The sequence below is a fragment of the Cryphonectria parasitica genome, assembly GCF_011745365.1.
Source record: "Cryphonectria parasitica EP155 unplaced genomic scaffold M406scaffold_6, whole genome shotgun sequence".
Classification (NCBI taxonomy): Eukaryota; Fungi; Ascomycota; class Sordariomycetes; order Diaporthales; family Cryphonectriaceae; genus Cryphonectria; species Cryphonectria parasitica.
In genome coordinates this window covers 3,651,478-3,674,299 of record NW_024468914.1, presented here as the reverse complement: position 1 = coordinate 3,674,299, position 22,822 = coordinate 3,651,478, and the positions used below count along the sequence as shown (strand labels likewise).

Genomic DNA, 22,822 nt, shown 5'->3' with positions numbered 1-22,822 from the left:
CAGATACGACGCCAGTCACCTTGACTAATGCGTCGCCACACTCGCCACGTGCGTGAGTTCCCATCACAAGCCTCACTTGCATGATACACGTGCTCGGATGAGTGCTTTGCGAGGTTGCATTGCCGCCCCTCACCTGCAGCCAGGACAAGAACGCTCTTTTCGGTACCTGACCAGCTGACCACCGCTAATCTCCCCGGAACCAGGCACTACAGACCCGTTTTCGAGTCGGCGATCGGCATCCCTTGACCGTGGTTGTGTGAATGATGCAATGAGTTTCACGATTTCTTTCTGTATGAGCAGAGGGGCCAGAGGAAACAAGCTGGGCGAGGATATCACGTCTTTCTTAGATGAAAATATATGAAGGATGATTTTCATTGTACCAGGGCAACGTGCAATGACCCAGTGACTGATGGCATGTGCTGTTGCACAACAGCATTTAGCAAATTAAATGGCCATAAAATGTTCAGATGCTGAATCATGCGGGATTCGACTCATGTGTAGATCGGTGATGGCTGTTATTTAGTAATTTTACAATCTTACATGTCTCGACGGTCATGACTGTGTACTATTTTTGTTTACCCTGTTCACGAAGGCAGAATAATTCAATGGTCAAGTCTACTATCAGCGCCGCATTACCTGATGATTACGATTGGGCGATGTCTGAGGCGGACCGTGTCTGATCATGCCTCTTGTGCTGAGACATCATACAGCCGGTTGGAAAAAGTCACCATTTGCACTCTGCTAGACGCTGACTTGACCGCATGAAGATTTCATTCCATACAATGCGACTTCAGAGAGGGGCTAATTCATAGCAAGATCAATTCGCGATAGATTGTCCCAAACCCCGCGCCTGCTGGAGGATCCATTCTTTGGCAGTGATCTCCTCCTCCACCTCATCAGGTCCCACTTTCGGGATGCCCGCCGCCTCCAGCCTCTTCAGGACCGCCTTATTTTCCGGTCTTACAAAATACACAATGCTATACCGCTCAAACTTGCCCTGCTCGCCTGGCGCAGGCACCACCCTGTGCCTCCCGGAGCAGAGAACGCCGCCCGTCCATTTGACTGTCGCATCCCCGAGGTTGACGATGGCATGGTTCGGCGGCGGCGGTTCCACCCACAGCCACCTCGGCTTCTCAGCTGACCCGGCCGAGCTGGTGGCGGCGGTGCTGTCCGGGTCAACAATGTTCTCGAAGCTGCCGCGCGACGGGTCCGACCAGACCTGCAGCCCGCCCAGCCAGTTGAACAGAATTGTGATGGTGCCGAAGTCAGTATGACCCGGTGTCTGGATCTCAGGTAATTCAGCCGTCCTCCTGGGCGGACCGTGGGTCAGGCGGACGTGGTCGCCTGATTCCTCGGTTATGCGGTGGTATCTCTCCAGCGCGTCAGGCGGGAGGCCGAGCCTGGCGACGAGGATGGTCATGATTTTCAGTCCGGTGCCGTGGGCGTTGCGCATGTATCTGGCGATCATGGGCTTCTCATCGAGGACGAGCTGGGGCAGCGGCCAGCGGTCCGTGTTCTCGAGTATGGCGTCCTTGGAGATGTTAAAAAACCCTGCCGTATCTGGTGTGCCTTGAGCATCTGTCTTGGTAGCACCGATCGGCTTGAAGCTGGGAGACAGCGTGTCAATGACTTGATGTGCTCTTGAACTTATTCAACAGATTGGCTTGGAAGTCATTACCCAAAGATGGAGTCTCTCATAGGATACTTCTCCTTCTCTTCCTGTGGAAGCCTGTGCACCTTTTCTGCAAGCTTGACCAGGTCGTCAGCATCCTGTTGCATCGAGCTCACGGAGCTGCCACTGAGATCGAGATAGAAGAAGCCTCTTTCCCTGCATGTCTGGAAAAGGCGGTCCTCGAGAGCCTTGTCTCCTGCCTCAAGCCGGGCAAGGGAAAAGGTCTCTAGCTTCACACTGGGCACGTCCTTCGGAAAGGGCGGGTATGTAGTGTGATTGAGGTGAGCGCCATTTGGCACGCTGGAAGACATTGTTCGTGGGATAAGAAAGGGGCCTCGTCTACGAATCCAGATGGGCAAGTGATAAGCGTGCGTTGAAGCACAACTTTGGGTAGCCACGAAGTACTAGAGATGATGGATTTGACCGAAGATTTATGAAACCTTTCATAAAGCATTCCACATATTTCGAAAAGGTGATTAACAAATCCAAATCTGAGGCAAACTTGAAGGATGTGAGATGTTGAGCAAAGAAATGAGTGACAGACGTCTGATACACTCATTTATCTGATGCCATGTCACTAGCCTCTAGCGATGGACGCGGCCCTCGAATGCGGGGGAGGTAGCACATGATGTAAAGCCGGCCTACTTGCTTCAGCCCACGGTAAAACATCTTCGGCTTGGGGAGTGAGGAGGCGGCAAAGATGCGGAGAAGATGGAGAACTTGATTCCAAACATTGTGTCCTCGCGTGCGTCGATTGACATGTCTGCCTGGTGATTGAGACTGTCTGGGCTCATTATGGTTTTTGATAGTAACCCATCGTGGCGTTTCACTATCAGCTAAACATCAATCAGAGTTTTGCCAATACGGCCAAAGATATTTATATGACTTCAGTATAAGTTAGAGATAATTAGTATATGATTTCACGGCCGTCGACTAGTTGAACGGAGTCTGGTGCTTCTATTTTTATGGAGCCTACAACGCCCGGCTTGGACATTGCGGATATTGCGGATAGTGACTATGAGTAATGGTACTTTATGTGACGACTACGCCCTTCAAAGCCGTTTTTTAGTCAAAATTGAACTGGCAACATCCACTACGCACGACCGCGCGGAAAGTGACCGGTGATAAGAAGTGCGGTGAGCAACGCCAGAATTCCTTGAAAAGAGGAGACTAAGCACAGAACTAGAGACATCATAGCGGGTCAGCGTGCCATCCGCTGCCATCCGATGTCGTCGATAGAAGATTTTTCCCACTGTAGTGTTCATTAGTAATTGCAACGTTTTCCCAGGGCGCAAAGTGCATCGCCTAAGGTGGCGATCACTAACTCACCTTCTTGTTTCCATCATTAATTCATTATTCTCGTCCACCCGCCCAACTCTGCTGGGCAGAGTGCAAGCCAAGAGCGTGAAACAACACTGCAGCACACAAGACAACGATTTTGCTTTTTCACGATTTTACCTCTGCCGGCACGACTTCCAAGTTACTCTCTTTCTGCCCCTGCAACTCATCCAAGTTGCTTTTTGGAGGGGAATTCGCCCGCAACGTGTACCGCCATGCAGTCCATACGACAGTCGAGACATATCCTGCGTGCGGTGAAAGCCCAAATCGAGCGTGATGCAGAGACAGCCAAACGGAGGACGCGTGTCGTCCAGGATGGCGACCATGCTGCTGGCGCTATAGAATCGCAACATCAAGTTGACGTGGAGAAGGCCGAGGGAGAAGCCCAGCGACGACACTCATCAGAAGACATTGGCAGCGTCACGTCAAGGCCGAGAAGCAGCAGCAGCAGCAGCAACACCACCATTAGCAGCACCACAAGTAACGAGGATTCAGAGCCAACTTCGACCACTGCACACAGAACCCCAACGGCAACAACCCAGTACTCAGCTCGTGCAGCCCTGGGCCACTCACTAACGGGCGTCCATGCCAGAGATCGGAGAACGCACGAGGGAAAAGGCGAGAAAGTCTTCGTGGTCGGCTGGGAGGGCCCCGACGACCCTCTCAACCCACGCAACTGGCCACTCAGCCGCCGCATCAGCTGCACGCTGCAAATCTCGCTCATCGCCGCGGGGGTGGGCGCTGCCTCGGGAATCGACGCCACCGTCCTACCCCAAGCTGCGGCGTCCCTGGGCGTGAGTGAGGTGGCCGAGTCGCTGGACACAGGCATGTACCTCATAGGAATGGGCCTTGGCTCACTGGTCGCCGGCCCTTTCTCGGAAACGTTTGGTCGGAATGCCGTGTACATCGGGTCCATGGCTGTCTTTATGGTCTGGATCATGGCTTCTGGCCTTGCGCCCAACTTTGGCGCGCAGGTTGCATTCCGCCTCTTGGCTGGGTGCTCGGCCTCGACACCCCTCGTCTGCTCTGGCGGCTCTGTCGCAGACATGTTCGACAGCGTCGAGAAGTCCTGGGCATTCCCCATGTACGCTATTGCGGCCTTTGGTGGGCCCATGCTTGGTGCTGTTATGGGTGCGTACATTGGGCCCTCGACGGCCGTCAGCTGGCGGTGGACAGAGTGGACGATTCTGATGCTATCTGGGGTCATTGTGCTGCTGGTCTTCCTGCTGATGCCCGAGACGTACTCGCCGCTGCTCCTGCGGTGGAAGGCGAAGCACCTGCGGCGTGTCACGGGAGATGATCGCTTCCGCTCTGAGCACGAGATCATCAAGTCGACACTCTTCAGCCGGCTGAAGGTGAGCATGACAAGGCCCTTTCTCATGTTCACCGAGCCCATCATCCTCTTCATGTGTCTTTACCTGTCTGTGGTGTATATTGTCCTCTTCACATTCCTCGTGGGGTGGCCGTACATCTTTCAGGATACGTATCAAATTTCCCAGGGGCTCAGCAACATCTTGTTCCTGGCCATGTTCATAGGCGTGTGGTTCAACCTTTTGCTTGTACCTGTTGTGTACCGCATGACGACAAAGCAGATCAAGCTATCTGAGAGCCGGGGCGAGGGTCAGCACTTTAATCCAGAGATTCGCCTCTGGTACGCCATGCTCGGCCCGGCTGTGGCGATCCCCATCTCACTATTCTGGATGGGCTGGACAGCATCACCGAGCATCAGCATCTGGTCGCCCATCCTCGCCGCAGGCCTCTTTGGTTTTGGCGTCACTGGCGTCTTCATCTGTGCATACATGTACGTCATTGACAGCTACGAGATCTACAGCGCATCGGCCCTGACCTTCACCGCGCTGGTGAGGTACATCATTGCTGGCGGGATGACGGTCGTTGGAATTCCCTTTTACGAGAATATGGGCGTTCACTATACGCTCACGATACTGGCTTGTATCTCGTGTGTTCTCGTTCTGGTGCCGTACTCGCTTTATAGATGGGGTCACCTGCTGAGGAAGCGGAGCAAGTATGCCGTGTCTCGTGAAATCTGAAGGAGAGAAGCAGCAAGAGAGAGGGATGAACCCCGATGCACGAAATTCAAAGTTATGACTTTTGTTTGAGGATTTCGATTTAATAATCACTTGAGATCATAGACCATAATAATTAGATCACAGACCATAGAATGCGAAACAAAATGATACCCCCTTCCTTCTCTACCCAAGCGTTTTCCAGCGCTTTCTGCCAATCGTATTAATACCCATGAATCATTCCATGCCCTGAACGCCATCTCCAGGTCTAGCCTTGTGAATAACTCTTTGGTGCCACAGACACCGGGTATGATGTATCAAACACAAACTCCTACAGCGTCCAGGCAACGGCCCCAACGGCGATGAGCAGAGTCTCCGTCCACCCAAGGTTCGCGAGCGAGATTATGCGCCGAGCACCGCTGCTCGAAGAAGAAGACTGTGTAGAGTTACCAGTATTAGCTGCTGCTGTCCCATCCTCACTAGTGGAGGTCACGCTGCTGGAAGATGTGCTCACAGAGCTGCTGCCGCTGCTGCTACTACCGCCAGTGCTGCTGACAGCCCGCGAAGGCGTGACAATCTTAGCCTGGCCCGAGAAGTCGCAGGCAGTGCTGGCCTTGTTCTGGTTCGTGTAGTATTGGTTCATGGCGTTGGTCAGCTGCTGCGTCGTGTTGCACATGACAAAGGCACCATATGTCCCGCTCGTGGCGTTGGACGTGATGCCCGTGCATGCGCTTGCGTCTAGCCCGCAAATCGTGCCGAACAGCGAGGCCAGCTTGTCCGGGTCGCTGGCCACCTCCTCGGTCGGGACACATGATGACTCGGCTACCATGTCTTCGCAGGCGGTTACATTGGGCGTCGGAGGGAGAGCCTCAGCGGAGAGCCAAAGGTCTGCCTGGACAGGTGGGCAGGCGCGTGGCACGTTGGAAGGGGAGTAGGAAGCCATTTCGATCCCTGTGCTTGTCGCGTTGGCATCGACCTCTTGGATTGCCGTGGCCAGCGTGCTGAAGTCCTTCAGAGGGGTGACGGTGCTGCCAGACAGTGAGACGAGACCTAGACGGCGGTATCAGCATGGTGTTACAACATAATTTCTTAAGCAGAATAAGGCGCCTCAAAAAACATACCAAAGTCATTCTGTTCCTCAAAGTACTCATACACAATCCCACCGCTCCAGACTGTGTTCATTAACGAGCTGTACAGGACGCCCGTCTCCTCCCAGACCCGCCCTGCAGCCCCATCCGGGACATTGCATCCGTACTCGGAGAAGAAGGCAGGGACAGAGTAGTTGGAAAACGCCTCCGTGCGCTCCTGATACCCGCTGGCTTGGAACGTGCTCTGGCCGCACCACTCGTAGATGTTGTACCCCCAGAAGTCGACAGCGGCTGACTGGTCCGAGCCACAGTTGAAGTAGCTGGCGAGGTTGTCGCGGGTCTCTGCATCGTCGTTGGTGGCATAGCCCACGCCGATCCACCGGCCTAGGTTCTTGGACTGGATGTAAGCCTTGCTGTCGCGGACGGCGGCCTTGACGAACGCTGAGGAGGCGCTGTTGGTCTTGTTGTTGGTGACCTCGTTGCCCGCGAAGAAGCCGAGGGTGTTTTGGTACTGGGATAGGTTGTCGATCACACCCTGGTACCGTGCAAAGAGGTCCGTTGTCCAGGCAGGGGTGTCTCTGTTGATGGACTGGCCGGGAACGCTCAGGTCGGCAATCACGTGGATACCTGCGGCATCGAGGGCGTTCATGCACGTTGAGTGGTCCTGTGTAGGGTCAACTGCGTAGACACGGATTGTGTTGGTGCCCAGCTGCTGGAGCATGGGAATATCTCTTTGGCAGCTTGCACCATCTGCGAGTGAGTCGATAAAGGTTGCATCTGTGGTCTCTGCCGCTCCTCCTGGAGCGATGCCTTGTTGGTAGGCAACACCCTTGATGAAGAATTGTGTGCCATTTGAGGAGTAAAATAGGTATTGTCCCTGAAAGACGTATTAAATGAACGTCAGCTTCTGGATTCTTATGCATGGCTCATTGATTGCCATATGATATTCAGTGTCCTGCAACTTGCCTTGGCAGTGATAGGGTCTACCGCTGCGGCCTGCCTCGCCAGCAATGCTGTGGCGAGCACCGTAGATATTCTCTGAAGGGCCATATTATTGTTGTGTAAAAGAGAGAAGGTCGATTCACCGGCCGACTGGTGGTTGGAGATGGTCTCGAATATTGGTCGCCTGGACGAGATACAAGAAGATGAATGAGGTACGCCGGCGGACACTGAAAGAAAGAATGGCAGCCCGCAGCCAGAGATACAATTAATTCAAACACAGGAATGAATGACGAAAGAATACACGACTCTCCGTGGTTGTGTGACAATCCAATTTAGATGCACGGTATCGAATGAACAAATGCAAGAAGGGAAAAGAAACAGAGCTACAAAACAAGATCAAGAAAATGTCATCTTGGCACCTAAATTCATTCACAAGTCCTGATCTACATGGCACATCATCGAAATCGTTCCTGATCGAACTCCAGCATGAGGCACTGCGCCTCCTTGAGACTGTGGCAGACCGGGAATACAAGACAAGACCTGATACACGATGCTTGAGTACGCTGGGGAGAGGCTGAAACACGTAGCTAGGTAGCGCTTCCGGATATCCGCACATCCAGCAGGTAACCTTAAACCTTAGATGGAGATCAGCATGGGTCTGTACTCGTGCAGCAGTTTCAGGGGGTCTAGACAGGTTCAACAAGATGCTCGTCATGGCTCCGCAGCTGTCACAGGCTTGGTATTGAAATCTCTATTGTGGATGAGATTCTCAGACACTCCCCTTCTCCCATAGCATAGCCACAGAGTCTGAGTTTTGTGGGGGTGCGGGTTGAAGTCGGACGCCCTCTGCCAGGCGAGGTGGCGTTCAGGGGCCTGTCACCCCAAGAATTGTGGCGCTCGGCATGGTCTGAAGCGTGTGTACTCATCTATAAATCAACATTCACCTCGTTACCAATTGAATTGCTTGAGTGTGCCCCAGTTTTTACCTTGCGAACTCCTTGGTCATTATTTTCGAGATGCAATCGTCCGTACTTCAGGGCTCTGCAGCCAGTGGGTCTTGAGCGAGACCAGATGTTCTTCCGATAACATGCCGTGGCGCTTTCCTTGTCCTCAATAAAACATCAATGTCCGAGAATGCTGTGGAATGCCAACAAATCAGAGCTAGAAAGCGATTTTGAGATTCTTCAAGGAACGGTTCGCTGAATGAAGCAATATGTATTGTAGGATATGAAACGGCCAGCTTCAAGCGCAAATTCTCAGGTCCTAAGTATTGCTGGATTTTACCCACCGTTTCCAGTCCAGTGCACACTTTGAGGGAACGCAGAGTTCACAGGTCCCGGCTGGCAGTGAGCTTACAACAAGACGCCCGACCCGCTCTCATCTCCATCGGCTCTTCACCCGAGATCAAGAGCCGAGTTATCCGTTACTATCTGTGGACTAGAAATGATGATAGATCACATCCTGCACCAAGTGACGGCGTCTGCGTGCCGTCTACGTGGCGTTTACGCGGATTCTCGATGTTCAGACGTTTTTAGTGAGTGGCGCCATTTACCATAGTAATTTGAGCTTCCTGCGTGTCTTCTTCCACTTTTGCGCCATGAATCAGTGTCTCGCATGGTAAAAGCTCCACCCTTCCGTCCTCTTTTCGATGGTGCGCCCCTCAGTCGGAACTCGGCCAGTTGCTTGAATGGGAAGGTGGATGCATCTTGGACGACGGCCTGCAGTTCTGTTCCACCACTCCTAACTGGCTCAGAACTTCATGGGCGACGCCCTGGAAATCTATCAATGTTGATTACAGTCGTGAAGATCCAATATACAACATTAGAAAGGGTTATCAACCTCACAAGCCTCTCCACGGTTTAAACCAAGGCACATAGCTCCAAGAATGGTCCTCAAGCCAGCTCAAGCCGGGCAGAACTCTTCTCCCCCCCAGAGACTTGCAACCACACCATCAGCTCATCCAGCCAACACCGCCGCCATGGCCTCCTCTTCCAAAAGGCCCAACATCATCTTCATCATGGCCGATGACCATGCGTCCAAGGCTATTAGCTGTTACGGTGCTGGCATCAACCACACCCCCAACATCGACCGTCTAGCCCACGAAGGGATGAAGTTCAACCATTGCTACGTAACAAACTCGATCTGCACGCCATCGCGCGCGGCCATCCTGACGGGGACACACAACCATGTCAACGGCGTCATGACGCTATCGTCCAAGATTAACAAGCTGATGCCCAACGTGGCTAAGCAGCTGCGCTCGGGAGGATACCAGACGGCCATGATTGGCAAGTGGCACCTAGGCGAAGGGGTTGAGCATGAGCCGAGCGGGTTCGACTACTGGAGCGTGGTACCAGGCCAGGGCGCGTACTGGGACCCGACATTCCTAGAGCCAGAGGGCAAGGAAGTGGAAGTGGAAGGTTACGTGACGGACATTATCACGGACAAGACACTCAATTTCATCCGTGAGCGCGACCAAGACAAGCCCTTCTTTGTGATGTGCCACCACAAGGCGCCTCATCGGTCGTGGGAGTGTCATGACAGGCACAAGCACCTGTACACAGACAGGATCAAGGTGCCTGAGACGTACACGGACGACTACAAGAACAGGGCGCGCGCGGCCAAGGCGGCCAAGATGCGCGTCGCTGAGGACATGACCTACTTCGACCTGGGACTGGCCCAACCTGACGGCGGCAAAGTCGTGGGTGAGCCAATTTTCTCTGCCATGGGCTTCTCCCAGCGCAAGATACCTGCGCCCTCAGACGACGAGTTGAAAAACTTTAAGCTCGTCGATGTGGAGGAGGGGACCGTGTTCAGGTTCAAGACGTCAGCCGAGCTGGCCGACTTCAAGTTCCAGCGCTATATGCAGAGATATCTTCGGACGATCCAGTCAATCGACGACAGCGTGGGGACGACCTTGGATTTCCTAAAGAAGGAGGGTCTTGACGAGAACACCATCGTCATCTACACATCCGACCAGGGCTTCTTCCTAGGCGAGCACGGCTGGTTCGACAAGCGATTCATGTACGAGGAGTCCTTCCAGATGCCTTTCCTGATCCGCTACCCGCCCGAGATCAAGGCCGGGACAGAGTGCAACGACATCATCTGCAACGTCGACTTCGCCCCTCTGTTCCTCGATTTCGCCAGCCTGAAAGTGCCCACCTACATGCAGGGCGTCTCGTTCCGGAGCCTTCTCCACGAGAAAACACCCGAGGACTGGCAACAGGTAGCGTACCACCGCTACTGGATGAACAACGATTGGACCCACCACGCGAGGGCACACTACGGCGTGCGAGACCAGAGGTACAAGCTGATCTACTGGTACAACCAGGCGCTGGGGGTGCCTGGGGCCGAAGATCCATACGAGGACGATGCGGATAGGGAGTGGGAGCTGTTTGACTGCAAGGAGGATCCGCTGGAGTTATTTAATGTGTACAATGAGCCAAAGTACCAGGACACGGTCAAGCGTATGTTGGTTATGCTGGAGACGAAGATGGCCGAGATTGGGGATGAGCCTGTTCATGACAGTGCCACAGTGCAAGCCTCATTCAGTCTCACCAAGTAGACTTTACTTATAGTGTCTCCAAGCATTGACTCTACCCAAGTTATGCTGGTGGCTACTACACTGTATTTACACCAAGTAGTCTTGTGACATTACTGAAGTCAACGCCCACTTAGAATGATATACAGTATGTACATAAGGTGGTTCAAACATGCTTTGTGATACATTACCAACGTTGTAATTGAGAAGCAGATGGAAGAGTAGTTAATGTCGTGATATATCGCATTTCCGCACAATTCCCATATCCCCTCTCATCCCTCCCATCTTTCTCACCTGGTCGTTCCAGTTCCACCTATCTCGGACATTGTCAGGTCCTCCCTCGGTCCCAATGCCGGCCGCCAGATTGAGATAGAGACCGACATCCGGGGCTGCATATATCCGAAGTGGGGGTCATTTGGCCGAGAAGTTTGCATATCGTCAGTGGCCCACCTCATGACGAAGGTGGGTCCCGAGAGCGTGTGAATGGTCACTGGGTACGTCAAGAGGGGAGAGGAACGGCAAGCCGAAAGTCTGTCTAACAATACGTACTACCGTACATAGCGTGCTTTGCGAGATAGAGACCGAGAGGGAGATAGAGTGCAGGAAAAAGGGGGGGAAGACTGATGGAGTTTAGCTGCTTATCATGGGGCCAACGCGCCAGGGTTCGAGACGTGATGTGCTTTTAGGAGGCATGACACAAGCTGGGCCAACGGTCATCACGATACAGCCAAGTTGTCATTTGTCGGTCTTTTTATTTTATTTTTTTACTATCTCTCTTTTACGCTTGAGAGAAGTCTTGGTCGGTAGTCATTATGGGTATTGTCCTATCGGTGTATGTATATTCGCTCCCTTCAATACACGCATGCAAGTTATGCACAAAAGGAATGCAACAGTAAGACAATGTCCGCCGGTCCCATTTCCAAACCCAAACCAAACAAGAAACTCCGGTCACGTAATCTCCCCTCCAAGTGTCGAAGTGCCCTCCCACCTCTGGAGCCATGGGAACGAGAAGGACGGCGTCCTGGGTAGCCCCCCTCCTCCAATGCCACCAGCAGAAGCCGGGGCCCGCCTCAGATCAGCGTCCCACCCATCGTCCAGGTCACCATTGCACGGCCAGCGAAACTGCCACAGGTCGCCCTCGTACGGCGTCTGCCCCTGCTCGGAATTGGTGGTCGTTCTCTGGGTATCACTGCTGGCATAACCTGACGTGCTGTGAGGACCAGACGGACTGGACGCGCCAGGCGACACAGCCCACTGGTTGGCATCGCTTGCCCTGCGCTCTTCTTCCCCTCCTCCACCACCACCTTCATCCTCATCTGTAAAATCTGCCTGTCGTAAAAGGCTGTGGATCGCCAACCTCTGCCTCACTCTTGCCGCAGCAGAGAGCCCCGCGGCAGGATCCTTTGCGCCTTTAGTAGGTGTCGGTGGCCCAGGCGAAGCAAGTCTGCTGGGTGTTGCAGTGACGCTCTTGTTGGAGAAGACCGTGATAGATCTCCTCATCTCCTCCAGGATGGGCTTGACCAGCTTCGAAGTGGGGAAGAACCGCCGCAGACTAGCCATGCACAGCTCGGCGCGGCTGATCACCCACTCCTCGCTCGGCCTCGTGGTCAGTCGGCTGAACTGGGAGATGAAGAGAAGGACGCGCACGGCGTGGTATCCACAAATAGCTGTGTCGAACTCCAAGAGCTGTGCGCGCTGGCTTTGCTGATTGAGAGTGGCGAGGATGTCGACGATAGCCGTTGCATGTTGTAGACAGAGCCGTTCTGCCTTGGCGAGGAGGTTTTGGTCCATGGCGTCGAGGACCACGGCGGGTGCGGCCTCGCGATAGCCTCTTAGTAGAATGCGATAGAGATCGCAGTAACATTGGTGAAACGATAGGTGAACGAGGATGCGTCTTGCAAGCCATGGTGTACCGACGAGTTGCGAGATGTGGTCTGCGGTGAGCGCCGGGCCACCTGGAAGATCGCTGCCGACACGCTCGAGGTGCTGTTCGAAGTCGCGCATCACCGAAGCCATCTGGGGGAAACTCGCATCGTAAACGGAGAGCGACCTGGTCAGCTTCACAACGTCCCGTCGCAACATCTCGATCTTGACGCATAAATGATATGCTCCGTAGTCAGACGAGCGCAAGTCCCTCTCGATTGCCCCAGCACCAAGCCCAGCTCCTGTGTCTCCAAGGTGAGTAATGCTGCTGAACTGCTCCTCGGGGCATGGCAGTTCCAAGTAAATGCTGTCCACGGGACACAACTCAAACTCTGGCAAACCCATGCAGAAATACCGCTCGACCAATTTCAAACTCCACATCAAGCGCCGCCTAGTCTCCTGAGAGATCCTACCCTCGTTGTCCTGTGGCGCTGCTGCTCGTTCGCAGTTCAGCCTCATGGCTGCCGCCGCCCTGGCTGCGATCGAGGAGAGCATAAAGGCGCGCTGATAAGCGCCCGTCTCCACACGGTAGAGGACGACGAGGAGCAGGGCCTGCAGGCGGGCGAGGCTGGGCGACTCGAGGTGTTTCCATATCGAGTCCTCGGTGCGCTGGATCCAGTCCAGCTCGAGATCGCTGCGGGCTTGTGGCGGGCCCGTGTGGTGGCTGGCGACAGCCGAAATGGCGTACGCGAGACATGTGTCTAGATTGCCCTCGCTGCAGAGCCTGATCGTTGTCGAGGGGTGTAGGAAGGCGTAGGAGGGGAGGGGATATATATTGTTGAAGTAAAACTCCACGAGTACTTGGATGTCGGGTGGTAAAAGGTGAATGCCGCCTGCACCACCACCATTGATACTACCACCAGTCTCGGTGTGGAGGGAGAGAACTGGCTCTGAGTTCGTGGTCGCTGGCGATGTCGGTGAGGTTGCTGAGGTGTCGTCCGCGCCTGAAGTCTCGCCAGTTTGGCTCGAGAACGTCGACTCTGTCGGTGTGCCCGCAGCGCTGCCCGTGACAGCTCGGCTGGTCCGTCTCCCGTCGGCGCCATACACACAAGGGAGGCATCTCTTCCTGCAAGCTAGACATGGCGCGCCTCCAGAGCAGCGCACCTTTTGCTGTCTGCAGTTGGAGCACGCCTTGCTGTTCCTCCTCCGCTCCACAATCCTCCCTGCCTCGAGTGCTGGGCTTGGCAGGGAGGTGCTGCTGTCTGCAAATCCATAGACTGTCGTCGGCGTGGTTGGCTCGCCCACGACAAATGAGCAGGCGAACTTTAACCTTTCGCAGTCTCCACAACCTTTGTCGCCATGTCGCCCGTCGCAACGAACCTTGCGAAATCTACACTGCTTGCACGTTTCCTTTGCTGGTCGACCAGAGGCGCTGAAAGTTGACACGAACTGCTCCATCGTAAGAAGAGGTCGCACGGCGATTCCATATCCAGATGCGGATATCGGCGTGTTCGATTTGCGGTCTCTGCTCTTTGTCTTTTGCAATAATCAAACCAAACTGGTGCGTTACAATAGCAAAAAGCAGCACGAAACAAAGAACAATCACGCGACAACGAACCCAAAACCGGGCGAAATAGGGATTTGGGAATATGAGGCTGAAAGGGCCTCGCGACCCGCTCAAGAAGGTCCAAAAATGAACGAGGGTCCAAATAGAGTTACTGAAGGGACCACCGCTATTGTGCATATCTCCGCCAGCTCAAGTGTGTCTTGTTTCCTCTTCCCCTATTGAGGCTGGCGGAACAGGTGGGCCCCGCAGTTGGCGCATGATACCATCGCAAGCGACAATTGCGTATTTAACGCCTGCGATCCTACTAATGAGACACGTCCCAATATAGAGAAGATTAGACCCCCTTCCCCCCCCCCCAAAGTCCATCGTTGCGAGTCTGGTGATGGTGTGCCTTCTGCTTCGTCCTCATGACACGCAGTCAAGCCTTGATTATATTCTGAGGATGTGTTTCTCTCCAGTTTTGACAAATAAAAATGGACCGATCCATTCTTTCGACTTGCTACTTACTACAAGTACCCACTAGAGAAACTACAAGCTGCACCCTTCAGTGTTCAGGTCCGGAAGAACCACTCCCGAGCGGACAAACCGTTGTACTACCATTCACTCACTATAATGCCAAGATTAGATCCGCCACTGGCCACTGACGTGCGTGGCGTGCTATGCTCCTGTTGCAATCAAAAGGGGGAAAAAAATCATAAAAAAACAGGGCCACCGCAATATCCCAGATAGGCGGGAGAAAGGACCACCAATCAAGCCACTCACATCAGCTGTTGTGACAATGATGTGCTGTGACGATGTCTTTTACCTAGGCACGGGATCACCCGGTTGTTATGCATTTCTAAGATCATTTTATTACTTTATAGAGGTTACCCCCTTTTCTTGGTTCCTCCCCCTTCCTTTTGTGTACATTATTACATGTGTGATAATTATTGCTTCCTCCAAGTTCGGCCGGTAATCACTCTCCAATGCACACCCACGGGACTAGGCATGGCTCTCAAACGTTGGTTCGCGTGGGGGTGGGGACATTTTATATTTGTTTGCCAGGCCGGCCATGGGACACCTGCTCAGGTGGCAGGCTGTCATAGATCTGTCTAGCGGTGTTGAACGGCAGGCCAGCCAGCTTAAGACGCCATCTGTCTTGGAGAAAGCTTAGGACTGTAACGAAGACGGCTTTGAGAAGATACAAGTAGGGCAGGCTACACAAAGAGGTCGCCGTTGAATGCACTACCTGGGCATCAGATTCAGTACTAGACTGTACAAAGTACTCATCACTTTCGCATGTGATCGCGTCAACCGACAATCGGGGTTCTAGCATCAGCGCTGCCTATTGTCACATCAGTCCTTATCCCCCCCCCCCCCCTTCTCTCCTCTTGGTGTAAATCTCCTAATACAACTTATCTTTTCATATGTTTCTTGGGGTTTTTATTTCTTATCACCCCTTTTTCAGGTGATGTATTGTCCCCCCTGATCCCTTCCTGCAATGCGATCATCAACGCATTTCATATTAGGGACGACTTAAATAATCACAATAAACAGTGACAGCATCTTTCATCACTCTCATTTTCTGATTGAGGCCATTCAAAACAACAAAGGTCAAATTTATCTAGGCACTGGGCCAGACATGCTGCACTACGCTGCTCGGCTGACAAGACCCAGACTCACTTTTCAACCCCTCGCACGCCTAGTTCATCGTCTTGAACCTTTTGACTAGGCATAGATTCAACAATTGTTCCTGCCTTCCTCAACTCTCTTTGTGTGTCTCTTCTACCATATTATTTCTTTCGAGCCATCCATTTGGTAAGCCTGCCCGTCACAGAAACCCCTGGCCATATGGAATGAGTCAGCAATAACACAGTCCGTTTGGTGACATGGTCCATGCCAAAAAAGAAAAAGGGAGGAAAAGGAAGAGAAGACAGAGAACAGAAAAATAGATAAAAGTAAAATAACAGCAGGCAAAGAACAGATTGTAACACTATTGAGGCGTCCGAAGATATTTCTAGTATGGCTTTGCGCAAAATGATCTTGTGAACCAGCCGATCGCGCATGTTGCTGCCTTCGTGCAGCGGCGCCCCACCAGGACTCCCTGATTCTTGTTATCGAGTCTGATGTAATCAACGTAAAAGTTTTCAGTGTCAAGCTGTGCCAACACGGAACGTCGCCAAAACTGATACCCACAACCCAAACTGGAGGCATATCGACAATTGTACCCTTTGCCATATGCAACAGATCTTGCAGTTCTTATCAGAATCATCAAGGATCATCCGACTTGACGTAGCCGCATCGATGATTTGGTATCACCATGCCCCCGAGTTTCGATGAGCAGCAATACTGGCACGAGCGATTCAAGACCGAGACCTCCTTTGAATGGCTAATCTCATCCGAAGCCTTTTTATCCATCCTGGAACCTCATCTCGAGAGGCTGCACAAATCATCCAGAATCTTGCAGGTTGGCTTCGGCACAAGTGATTTGCAAAACCACCTCCGCGCTCGCGGGTTCAACGATATCCTCAACATTGACTACGAGCCCCTAGCCATTGAGCACGGACTCAAAGCGGAACAAGAAGCATTCGGTGATGTGCGCATGAGATACGCAGTAGCAGACGCCACCCAGCTCGAGTCCTTCCCGGAACAATATGACCTTGTGATTGACAAGAGCACTGTCGATGCGATCTCGTGTGGTGGCCAGGAGGCTTTCTCGCGCATGTTCCATGGCGTGAAGAATTGCCTGGCCCGAGGGGGTTTCTGGCTATCGCTCAGTTACTCCTCGTCAAGATTTGCTGTTGATGACTTGCCCTTTGATGTCGAGGTAATTGAGAGAATTCCTACATCCAAGGCCAAGACCACGGACCCAGACATCTTCTACTACTGCTACCTCCTTCGACCGAAACATGGAAGACCATGACAAAATCTTGTGCGAGCAAGGTCGAACCTTGGATGTGTCATCGGTTCAAGTCTGACGGGCTCTTATGTGATGGGGACGGGCTTGATACTCATGCGGCTTATCTCATCATTTCCTGGATGGATGCTTTTCCATGCAGGTTTTCCATTCTACAACACTTTCGAGAAATGAGGACCATTCGAGAGGACAAAAGAAATGAGGAACAACAAAAGTATCCATAATGGACATAATGGAGCAGATTGCTGGGTTCAATTCTTGATGCAACCAGTCTTCCATGCATTTCTATCTTCTTCAATATCCGATCTGAATGAGTTTCGCGGGGGCCGTTGGGGCGGCTTCTGCGCAGGGTTAGGGTTTTAGTAACTGGCAATAGATACTTAAGTACGTAAACAATTATTCATTTTCCGACGATCGTGTCAAAAAGTCAAGACCTGCAGCAGCCGACGACCCCAAGCACTAGAGCAGCCCAGAAGGCTGCAGTATGCTTTTGAGACGTCTCAGCATGATGGCGCTCCCTCGACCACAAAGGAACCTCCTCCATCCGATTGGCAGAGAATCGCCCACAGCATCTGTTGCAGGGGAGGCACAGCCCTCAGCCCGGCCACTTATACGGCCTCAGCCTGTTGTCGCGACCAACAACAACAACACAGCACAGAGAGAAAAGGGACACAAGTTTCTTTCTTTTACCCCATGTCCTCTGCAAGCCAAAATCCTGTCTTGCTGACTACAATTCATCCAGTACTAGAAAGCACTGGGGGCAACACAACACTGGCACCTAAGTCCGTGGCCGCGTGGTGTCGGCCCCCGCATGAGAGCTGAGCTTAGCACCAAATATGACGCTGCATTTCCGTACATGGTTCAGACTAGGCACAGCTGAGTGCTGAACATGGGGGTAGGAACATTTGTCACCGTGTCAGACCGCCAGGCTACCCAGCTGGCCCATGGTCTTGACCACCACAGGCAGTCGGTGGCGTAGTGATGCCTGGCTTGACGTCTATACTCTGGTTTCCCCGTCCTGCCATATAATACTCCATGGCTGCTTCGAATTCCTTGGCATCAATCAGGGTGGGAACACACTCACACACCATCGGGTCAGGTGACAGACAAAGAGAAAAAAGACAGCTGTGCTGCGAATATTGGTGCCGTGCATCGATATAATCACTCTTTTACATCGCCTCTTCGTCGCTAATCTGCTGGACAGAAACCACCTTGATCTCGACGTCTGTGACGGCAAGTATTAATTTTCAATAAACTTAGTGTCTAATTATTTTCATTTTCCTTCTTCATTGTTCCCCTCCCCTCCACTTTTTATCTTTTCTTCTTCTCTTTTTTTCTTCCTTTCTTTCATCATGCGGTATACACACCTCTTCCAGAGCCCACCGTCGCCTTCTGATGCAGGTCTCATCAAGGCAAAGGCTGGGCCGTTGGCCGTGAAGAAGCCTCGGCTTCCAAACTCCCGTCATCATCACATCCGCAAGACATCCATTTCTACCGGAGCAAGCTCCATATCATCTGTTGAGCAGGCACCAGCAGCAGCCGAGAAGAAGAATGTGATCAACAAGGCCATGCCCTTGATGAAGGAGGAGACCATTGCCGAGACGGACGCTGAGGCCGACGACAGTGGCATCGACGTCAAGGAGGCCACGGCTGTTGAGAAGAAGCCTGCATTGCCTCGTCTCAAGGCGTGGGAGTCGTATCTGCACTGGCTCTGCCTCACCGAGGAGCCCGGCACGTTGTGGACTTCTGCCCTGTGCGCGGCCTTCCAGGAGTGTCTGGCGGTCGACACATCGTACCCAGTCAAGGCGTCCGAGTGTGCTTCTCGTATTGACGACATTTACTGGAGCTTTTACCTACCTCTCGACCCCTTGCTGTCCCACATGGAGGATCGGATCCTTTCTGGGTATCTCCTCCACGTGTGGACCATGTTCATTGAGCTGGGCAAGAGGATCCCTTACAATGATGAAGGGCAGGATAGGCTGGTCGAGCTGCTCAAGGAGCTTGTTCACCTCCCGCCAATGGAGGTCAGGACCTGGGAGGTAAGTGGCTATCCATTCTATACCGTCTCACGCAGAATAGCGATTTCGCCAAGGGACCAAGGCTGACTTGACCACAGGGTAATGATGCGCCGTGGTCTGACCTCCCAACACTCGACGATGCTCTTGTAGGAGCCTGGGATGATCTCTGTAAGTCTGCAGAAAAAAGTAAGAAAGACTCGATTGTATCGTTCTTAGACTAACCAATGATCAATAGATGACCCAGAGAACCAGAGTTCAAACCCTGAGGGCTCTTGGGTAAACTACTTCGCCTTTCTCGGTCGTTTGGTGGCAGCCGAAGTGACTCCAGACTGGTGGGAAATTCCAGCGACCACGCTCAAGGAAGTCCTCTCCGAGGAGAGCAGCCCGACACCTCTGACCAGGTTCAAGACAATGGCTGTGGCCGAGTTTATGAACCAGGCGGGAGACTCGTTCTTCGAGTGGTGCATCGACTCGGGGGCTCTGGATGTCAACAAAAACATGAACGTTATCGTCCCCCTGACTAAGAACCCCGTCAAGCTTGACTGGTTCGACCGCCGCAGGTCTAATGCGAAGGAGACCAAGGCACTAGGCTTGTAGACGTGGTGGACATAATCCTGAGACTTACATGCTGGAACTGACTTGGGGTTGATCCCTGAGATGGGAGAGCAATGCGTCGCGCTGGGCCGCCACTGTCTCTCGCTTGTAAATACAACATAATGAAAGTAGATCTATGCATATAATCATAAAGTTAAACGAATCAGATCATACGAGGGGCTAAATTTGAAATACACTAGCTTATTAAAAACTCAAGCTCTTTGCATCCTGGTATTCTATTACAAAACTAGCCGAATCTCATCACCACTTTCCGAGGGGCGACCAAGCTTGACCAGCGCCTCTCTCTTTGTAAGATCCATAACGATGCTAAACAGCGTTTCAAAAGTGCTTACATCCAACTGTCTTCTATTAATTGAGCAAGGACAGTTCTCTTCGTCCTTGAGCATCCCAAGAATCTCTTGGATTCCTGCCCCAGGAAAGAGGGTGGCGTCCGCCAGCGTCTTGATACGGGCGAGACGCTTGAGCGAATCGTCCAGCCACGGCGGCTCATCCACACCAGCATGCTCGAGGACCAGGTGATTTGTGTGGAAAACTCGCCCCTGTAGGTCCATGGGGATCTCTCTGGTTCCAAACGGTGTACACTCCAGCCCGACAGCGCCAGACTCGTCACCGAGTAAAATATGCGCACTGCCCGCAATCCCAGAGGCCTCGAGCCTGCCAACCGCTTCCTCCCTCGAGGCAGACTCCAGGATAGTTCTCAGGGCGAAGTGCACAGGCAGTTTCGTGCGGTCGACACCACGTGCGCGGATGGCGTTGAGACAACATCCGACCCCACGCGTGTTCAGGCCGATCTTGCCAATGATGCCGGCCTCCGTCACCATGGCAAGGTTAGGGATGCCGGATCCAGGCTTTGGGTTGATATGGCACACAATCAGGTTACGGCCTTGACCCTTTTGCCAGTCCCAGTTCTGCGCGAGGAACGACGTCCCCGAGCCATCGACCCAGCTGAGGCTCGTGCAGCCATCACTGGGCACGTCAGCGTGCTGGGGAGTCTGCGGGTCGGTGAAGAGGCCGAACATGATCTCGGTGCGCACATTCAGGGCCAGGATGTCAAGGAAGCTGACGGGGCTGCCCACGCCCTCGGCGAGACCTCGAATCTCTTCGATGTACCGGCTGCATGTCTTCTCCAGCGGCTCGACGTATTTGTTGGCCTCGGCCGTCACCTGCTCCCAGCCCATGGAGCACTTTACTTGGAATAAATCCTTGTAAAAGGCTATGGAACCACGCACTTGGTCCCTCGCTGCATGGCCATGGGTAAAGCCAATCTTCATTCATTTGGTGGTCAGCTTCGTCGTGCTCGGGTGACCTGGCCGATGTTATAGGAGGTTTGGCGGTACAAGTACTCACTTCGAAAGGGCTGCCAGAGCACTGTATTTCCAACATGTTGGTTAATATTCTTCACAAAGCCTTGCTCGGATCTCCTAATGATGACAAAGTAGAGACTGAACGGCATGCTAAAGAGCGAGTTCAGAAGACGCACTTGTGATGCGGGGCCCGGATGACGTTTGTGACGACCGCAGGTTTGCCGGAGGCTGCATTCTTATCGCCATACTGTGCCTCCCTCATTCATACATGGATGGCAGTTTGTTTAAAGCACATGAATTGATGCGGTTTTTTGCCAAAGTTCGACGAAGCAATACTAAGGAGTGAATCTTCCGTGTTCTTGATAAGTGCACTCATTTCAGACCATTTGGGCGCTTTCAGGATTTCTACGACATGTTTTCCTTGCTGGGATCCATTGTGTAATACCACATGCTAATTCCTGTATGCCATGGTTCACGTCCTACTCGACCTGTCTGCACCTGATATGAATGCCTTTATGCCTAGCTTCACTGACGCCGATCAGTCCTTCCGTTCTAAAGCTGTCAGACTCGGCGATCTACTGCATGATTATGTTGCATCTTTTCGGAAGTTAAAGAATACCGAGGACCGTTGGCGACATCATGATCACAAAACACCGAACAACTCGGCAATAGTAAGCTGGTCGTCCGGGCATCAAACTGTGAACTCCAAAAAAAAAAAAAAAAAAAAAAGACCTCGAAGCTTATCTTGAGCAGGCTGAATTTGTCGATCACATTCGGAGTTCTACAGGTCGCTCGCGCACAGAATTGAGTCCTGAAGTACTATGCGGGCTTACAACCTGGCGTCACGCCTCGCGCCTCGCAAAACGTTCCGAATTAGTCCAGCGAATGCGAGCAGGATTCAGCGCTAGGCATATCAAAAGGCCGTACAAATACCCCGGTCTTTCAGGGCGTGAACAACTAGTATAAACGTCTGACTATATCGACGACTGTTGCTCCAAAACTGATCCTGTTCTCAACATTCTTCCGTTTTCTGAAATATTATAATAATATCATCAAAGCTGTGAAACCTCATCTAGATAGTCTTAACTGTCAAGAAGGAAAGAAGAAGGGAAAAGAAAATACGAAGCAAGATAATCTTACGACCTCACACGCACACACTCCTCTCACAATGCCTCCCACCAACTCTAAATCCGACGCCCCCTACGCCAACGTCACTCTCGTGAGGCGCAGCGAGCCAGCCGCCAATGAAACCTTCCAGCTTGGCGGCATCCGTCTGGACATCCTCGAGGACGGCCGCAACACAGACCGTCGGCTCTCGGCAGTGCGCATCTTCGTACCGCCACGCACACCAGGCCCGGCGCAGCACTGGCACCAGATGCACGATGAGACCTTCTTGGTGGAGAAGGGGACGGCGACATTCACTTCGCGGGAGGACAAGATCACGGCGCGGGAGGGCGATTACGTCGTGGTCCCGACGTGCTCGCCCCACACGTTCGCCAACGACAGCGACGAAGAGCTGGTCATGTACAACACCTTCACGCCGGCTTTCTATATCGACTATTTCCGGCTGATGGCTAAGATGGTGGAGGAGTCGGACGATGGCAAGCTGTCGCCCAAGATTGCCAAGGACGCCATGGATCGATATGCTACCTTGGTGACTGGGGCGACTAGCGAGTGGTGATGGTGGTGTAGTTGTTTGTTGAACAGTCTCTACTCAGTTGAAAGGAGGTCGGCATTCTGAGGAATACAAGAGCACGGGTATGATATAGGAATACAGCTCTTTTCAAGTTCACAACTCGCCTCTGTAAGTCTGAAGCCTGGCGCGGTGACAGAGCAGTCATGTAGGGAGAATTAAATACCTTGATAGGCCACATAAGAAGAAGAAAAATTGATCAAACTCCCCAATATTGTAGACTACATATGTACAGCCGGGTATCGTGTGAATGATTTCACCACG

The 22,822-nt window shown here is 52.7% G+C and overlaps 9 protein-coding genes across 9 annotated transcripts; 5 read left to right on the top strand and 4 right to left on the bottom strand.

Moving 5' to 3' along the window:
• Positions 1-755: 755 nt before the first annotated feature.
• On the bottom strand, positions 756-2,153 carry M406DRAFT_280072 (Clavaminate synthase-like protein). Its single transcript, XM_040918402.1, has 3 exons — positions 1,679-2,153; positions 1,215-1,607; positions 756-1,151 (listed from the first exon to the last, which is right to left on the bottom strand). The coding sequence occupies exons 1-3, from the start codon at positions 1,981-1,983 to the stop codon at positions 818-820; spliced, it is 1,032 nt and encodes a 343-aa protein (XP_040774936.1). The 5' UTR covers positions 1,984-2,153; the 3' UTR covers positions 756-817.
• A 1,072-nt stretch (positions 2,154-3,225) lies between these two features.
• On the top strand, positions 3,226-5,051 carry M406DRAFT_65239 (uncharacterized protein; the record flags this gene model as incomplete). Its single annotated transcript, XM_040924922.1, has 3 exons — positions 3,226-3,313; positions 3,368-4,899; positions 5,004-5,051. 3 exons carry the CDS (start codon positions 3,226-3,228, stop codon positions 5,049-5,051), a joined length of 1,668 nt encoding a protein of 555 aa, XP_040774935.1.
• Positions 5,052-5,612: 561 nt separating this feature from the next.
• M406DRAFT_24319 (glycoside hydrolase family 72 /Carbohydrate-binding module family 43) lies at positions 5,613-7,008 on the bottom strand (the record flags this gene model as incomplete). Its single annotated transcript, XM_040916201.1, has 2 exons — positions 5,613-6,084; positions 6,156-7,008. Coding segments are annotated over 2 exons (1,325 nt in total), but the record flags the coding sequence as incomplete, so codon positions are not given.
• A 2,034-nt stretch (positions 7,009-9,042) lies between these two features.
• Positions 9,043-10,626, top strand: M406DRAFT_262706 (alkaline phosphatase-like protein; the record flags this gene model as incomplete). Its single annotated transcript, XM_040917529.1, has 1 exon — positions 9,043-10,626. One exon carries the CDS (start codon positions 9,043-9,045, stop codon positions 10,624-10,626), a length of 1,584 nt encoding a protein of 527 aa, XP_040774933.1.
• Positions 10,627-12,102: 1,476 nt separating this feature from the next.
• On the bottom strand, positions 12,103-13,923 carry M406DRAFT_51556 (uncharacterized protein; the record flags this gene model as incomplete). The annotated part of the gene is made up of 2 exons (XM_040924448.1): positions 12,103-13,325; positions 13,386-13,923. Coding segments are annotated over 2 exons (1,761 nt in total), but the record flags the coding sequence as incomplete, so codon positions are not given.
• A 2,408-nt stretch (positions 13,924-16,331) lies between these two features.
• Positions 16,332-16,934, top strand: M406DRAFT_332407 (uncharacterized protein; the record flags this gene model as incomplete). Its single annotated transcript, XM_040920738.1, has 1 exon — positions 16,332-16,934. One exon carries the CDS (start codon positions 16,332-16,334, stop codon positions 16,932-16,934), a length of 603 nt encoding a protein of 200 aa, XP_040774931.1.
• A 1,346-nt stretch (positions 16,935-18,280) lies between these two features.
• M406DRAFT_109108 (uncharacterized protein) lies at positions 18,281-19,701 on the top strand (the record flags this gene model as incomplete). Its single annotated transcript, XM_040915336.1, has 3 exons — positions 18,281-18,967; positions 19,045-19,114; positions 19,182-19,701. The coding sequence occupies 3 exons, from the start codon at positions 18,281-18,283 to the stop codon at positions 19,541-19,543; spliced, it is 1,119 nt and encodes a 372-aa protein (XP_040774930.1). The 3' UTR covers positions 19,544-19,701.
• Positions 19,702-19,779: 78 nt separating this feature from the next.
• On the bottom strand, positions 19,780-20,944 carry M406DRAFT_262498 (AAT-domain-containing protein; the record flags this gene model as incomplete). Its single annotated transcript, XM_040917517.1, has 2 exons — positions 19,780-20,826; positions 20,909-20,944. 2 exons carry the CDS (start codon positions 20,942-20,944, stop codon positions 19,780-19,782), a joined length of 1,083 nt encoding a protein of 360 aa, XP_040774929.1.
• Positions 20,945-21,897: 953 nt separating this feature from the next.
• On the top strand, positions 21,898-22,759 carry M406DRAFT_357300 (RmlC-like cupin). Its single transcript, XM_040923640.1, has one exon. The coding sequence runs from the start codon at positions 22,034-22,036 to the stop codon at positions 22,544-22,546; it is 513 nt and encodes a 170-aa protein (XP_040774928.1). The 5' UTR covers positions 21,898-22,033; the 3' UTR covers positions 22,547-22,759.
• Positions 22,760-22,822: the final 63 nt, after the last annotated feature.

Excerpts from the sequence above, each read along its gene's own strand:
- M406DRAFT_280072 (XM_040918402.1), bottom strand. The coding sequence starts at position 1,983 with ATGTCTTCCAGCGTGCCAAATGGCGCTCACCTCAATCACACTACATAC. Across the intron at positions 1,608-1,678 it reads ATGAGAGACTCCATCTTTGG|CTTCAAGCCGATCGGTGCTA; the intron begins GTAATGACTTCC and ends GCTGTCTCCCAG. Across the intron at positions 1,152-1,214 it reads CTGGGCGGGCTGCAGGTCTG|CTCGGCCGGGTCAGCTGAGA; the intron begins GTCGGACCCGTC and ends CGCCGCCACCAG.
- M406DRAFT_357300 (XM_040923640.1), top strand. The coding sequence starts at position 22,034 with ATGCCTCCCACCAACTCTAAATCCGACGCCCCCTACGCCAACGTCACT.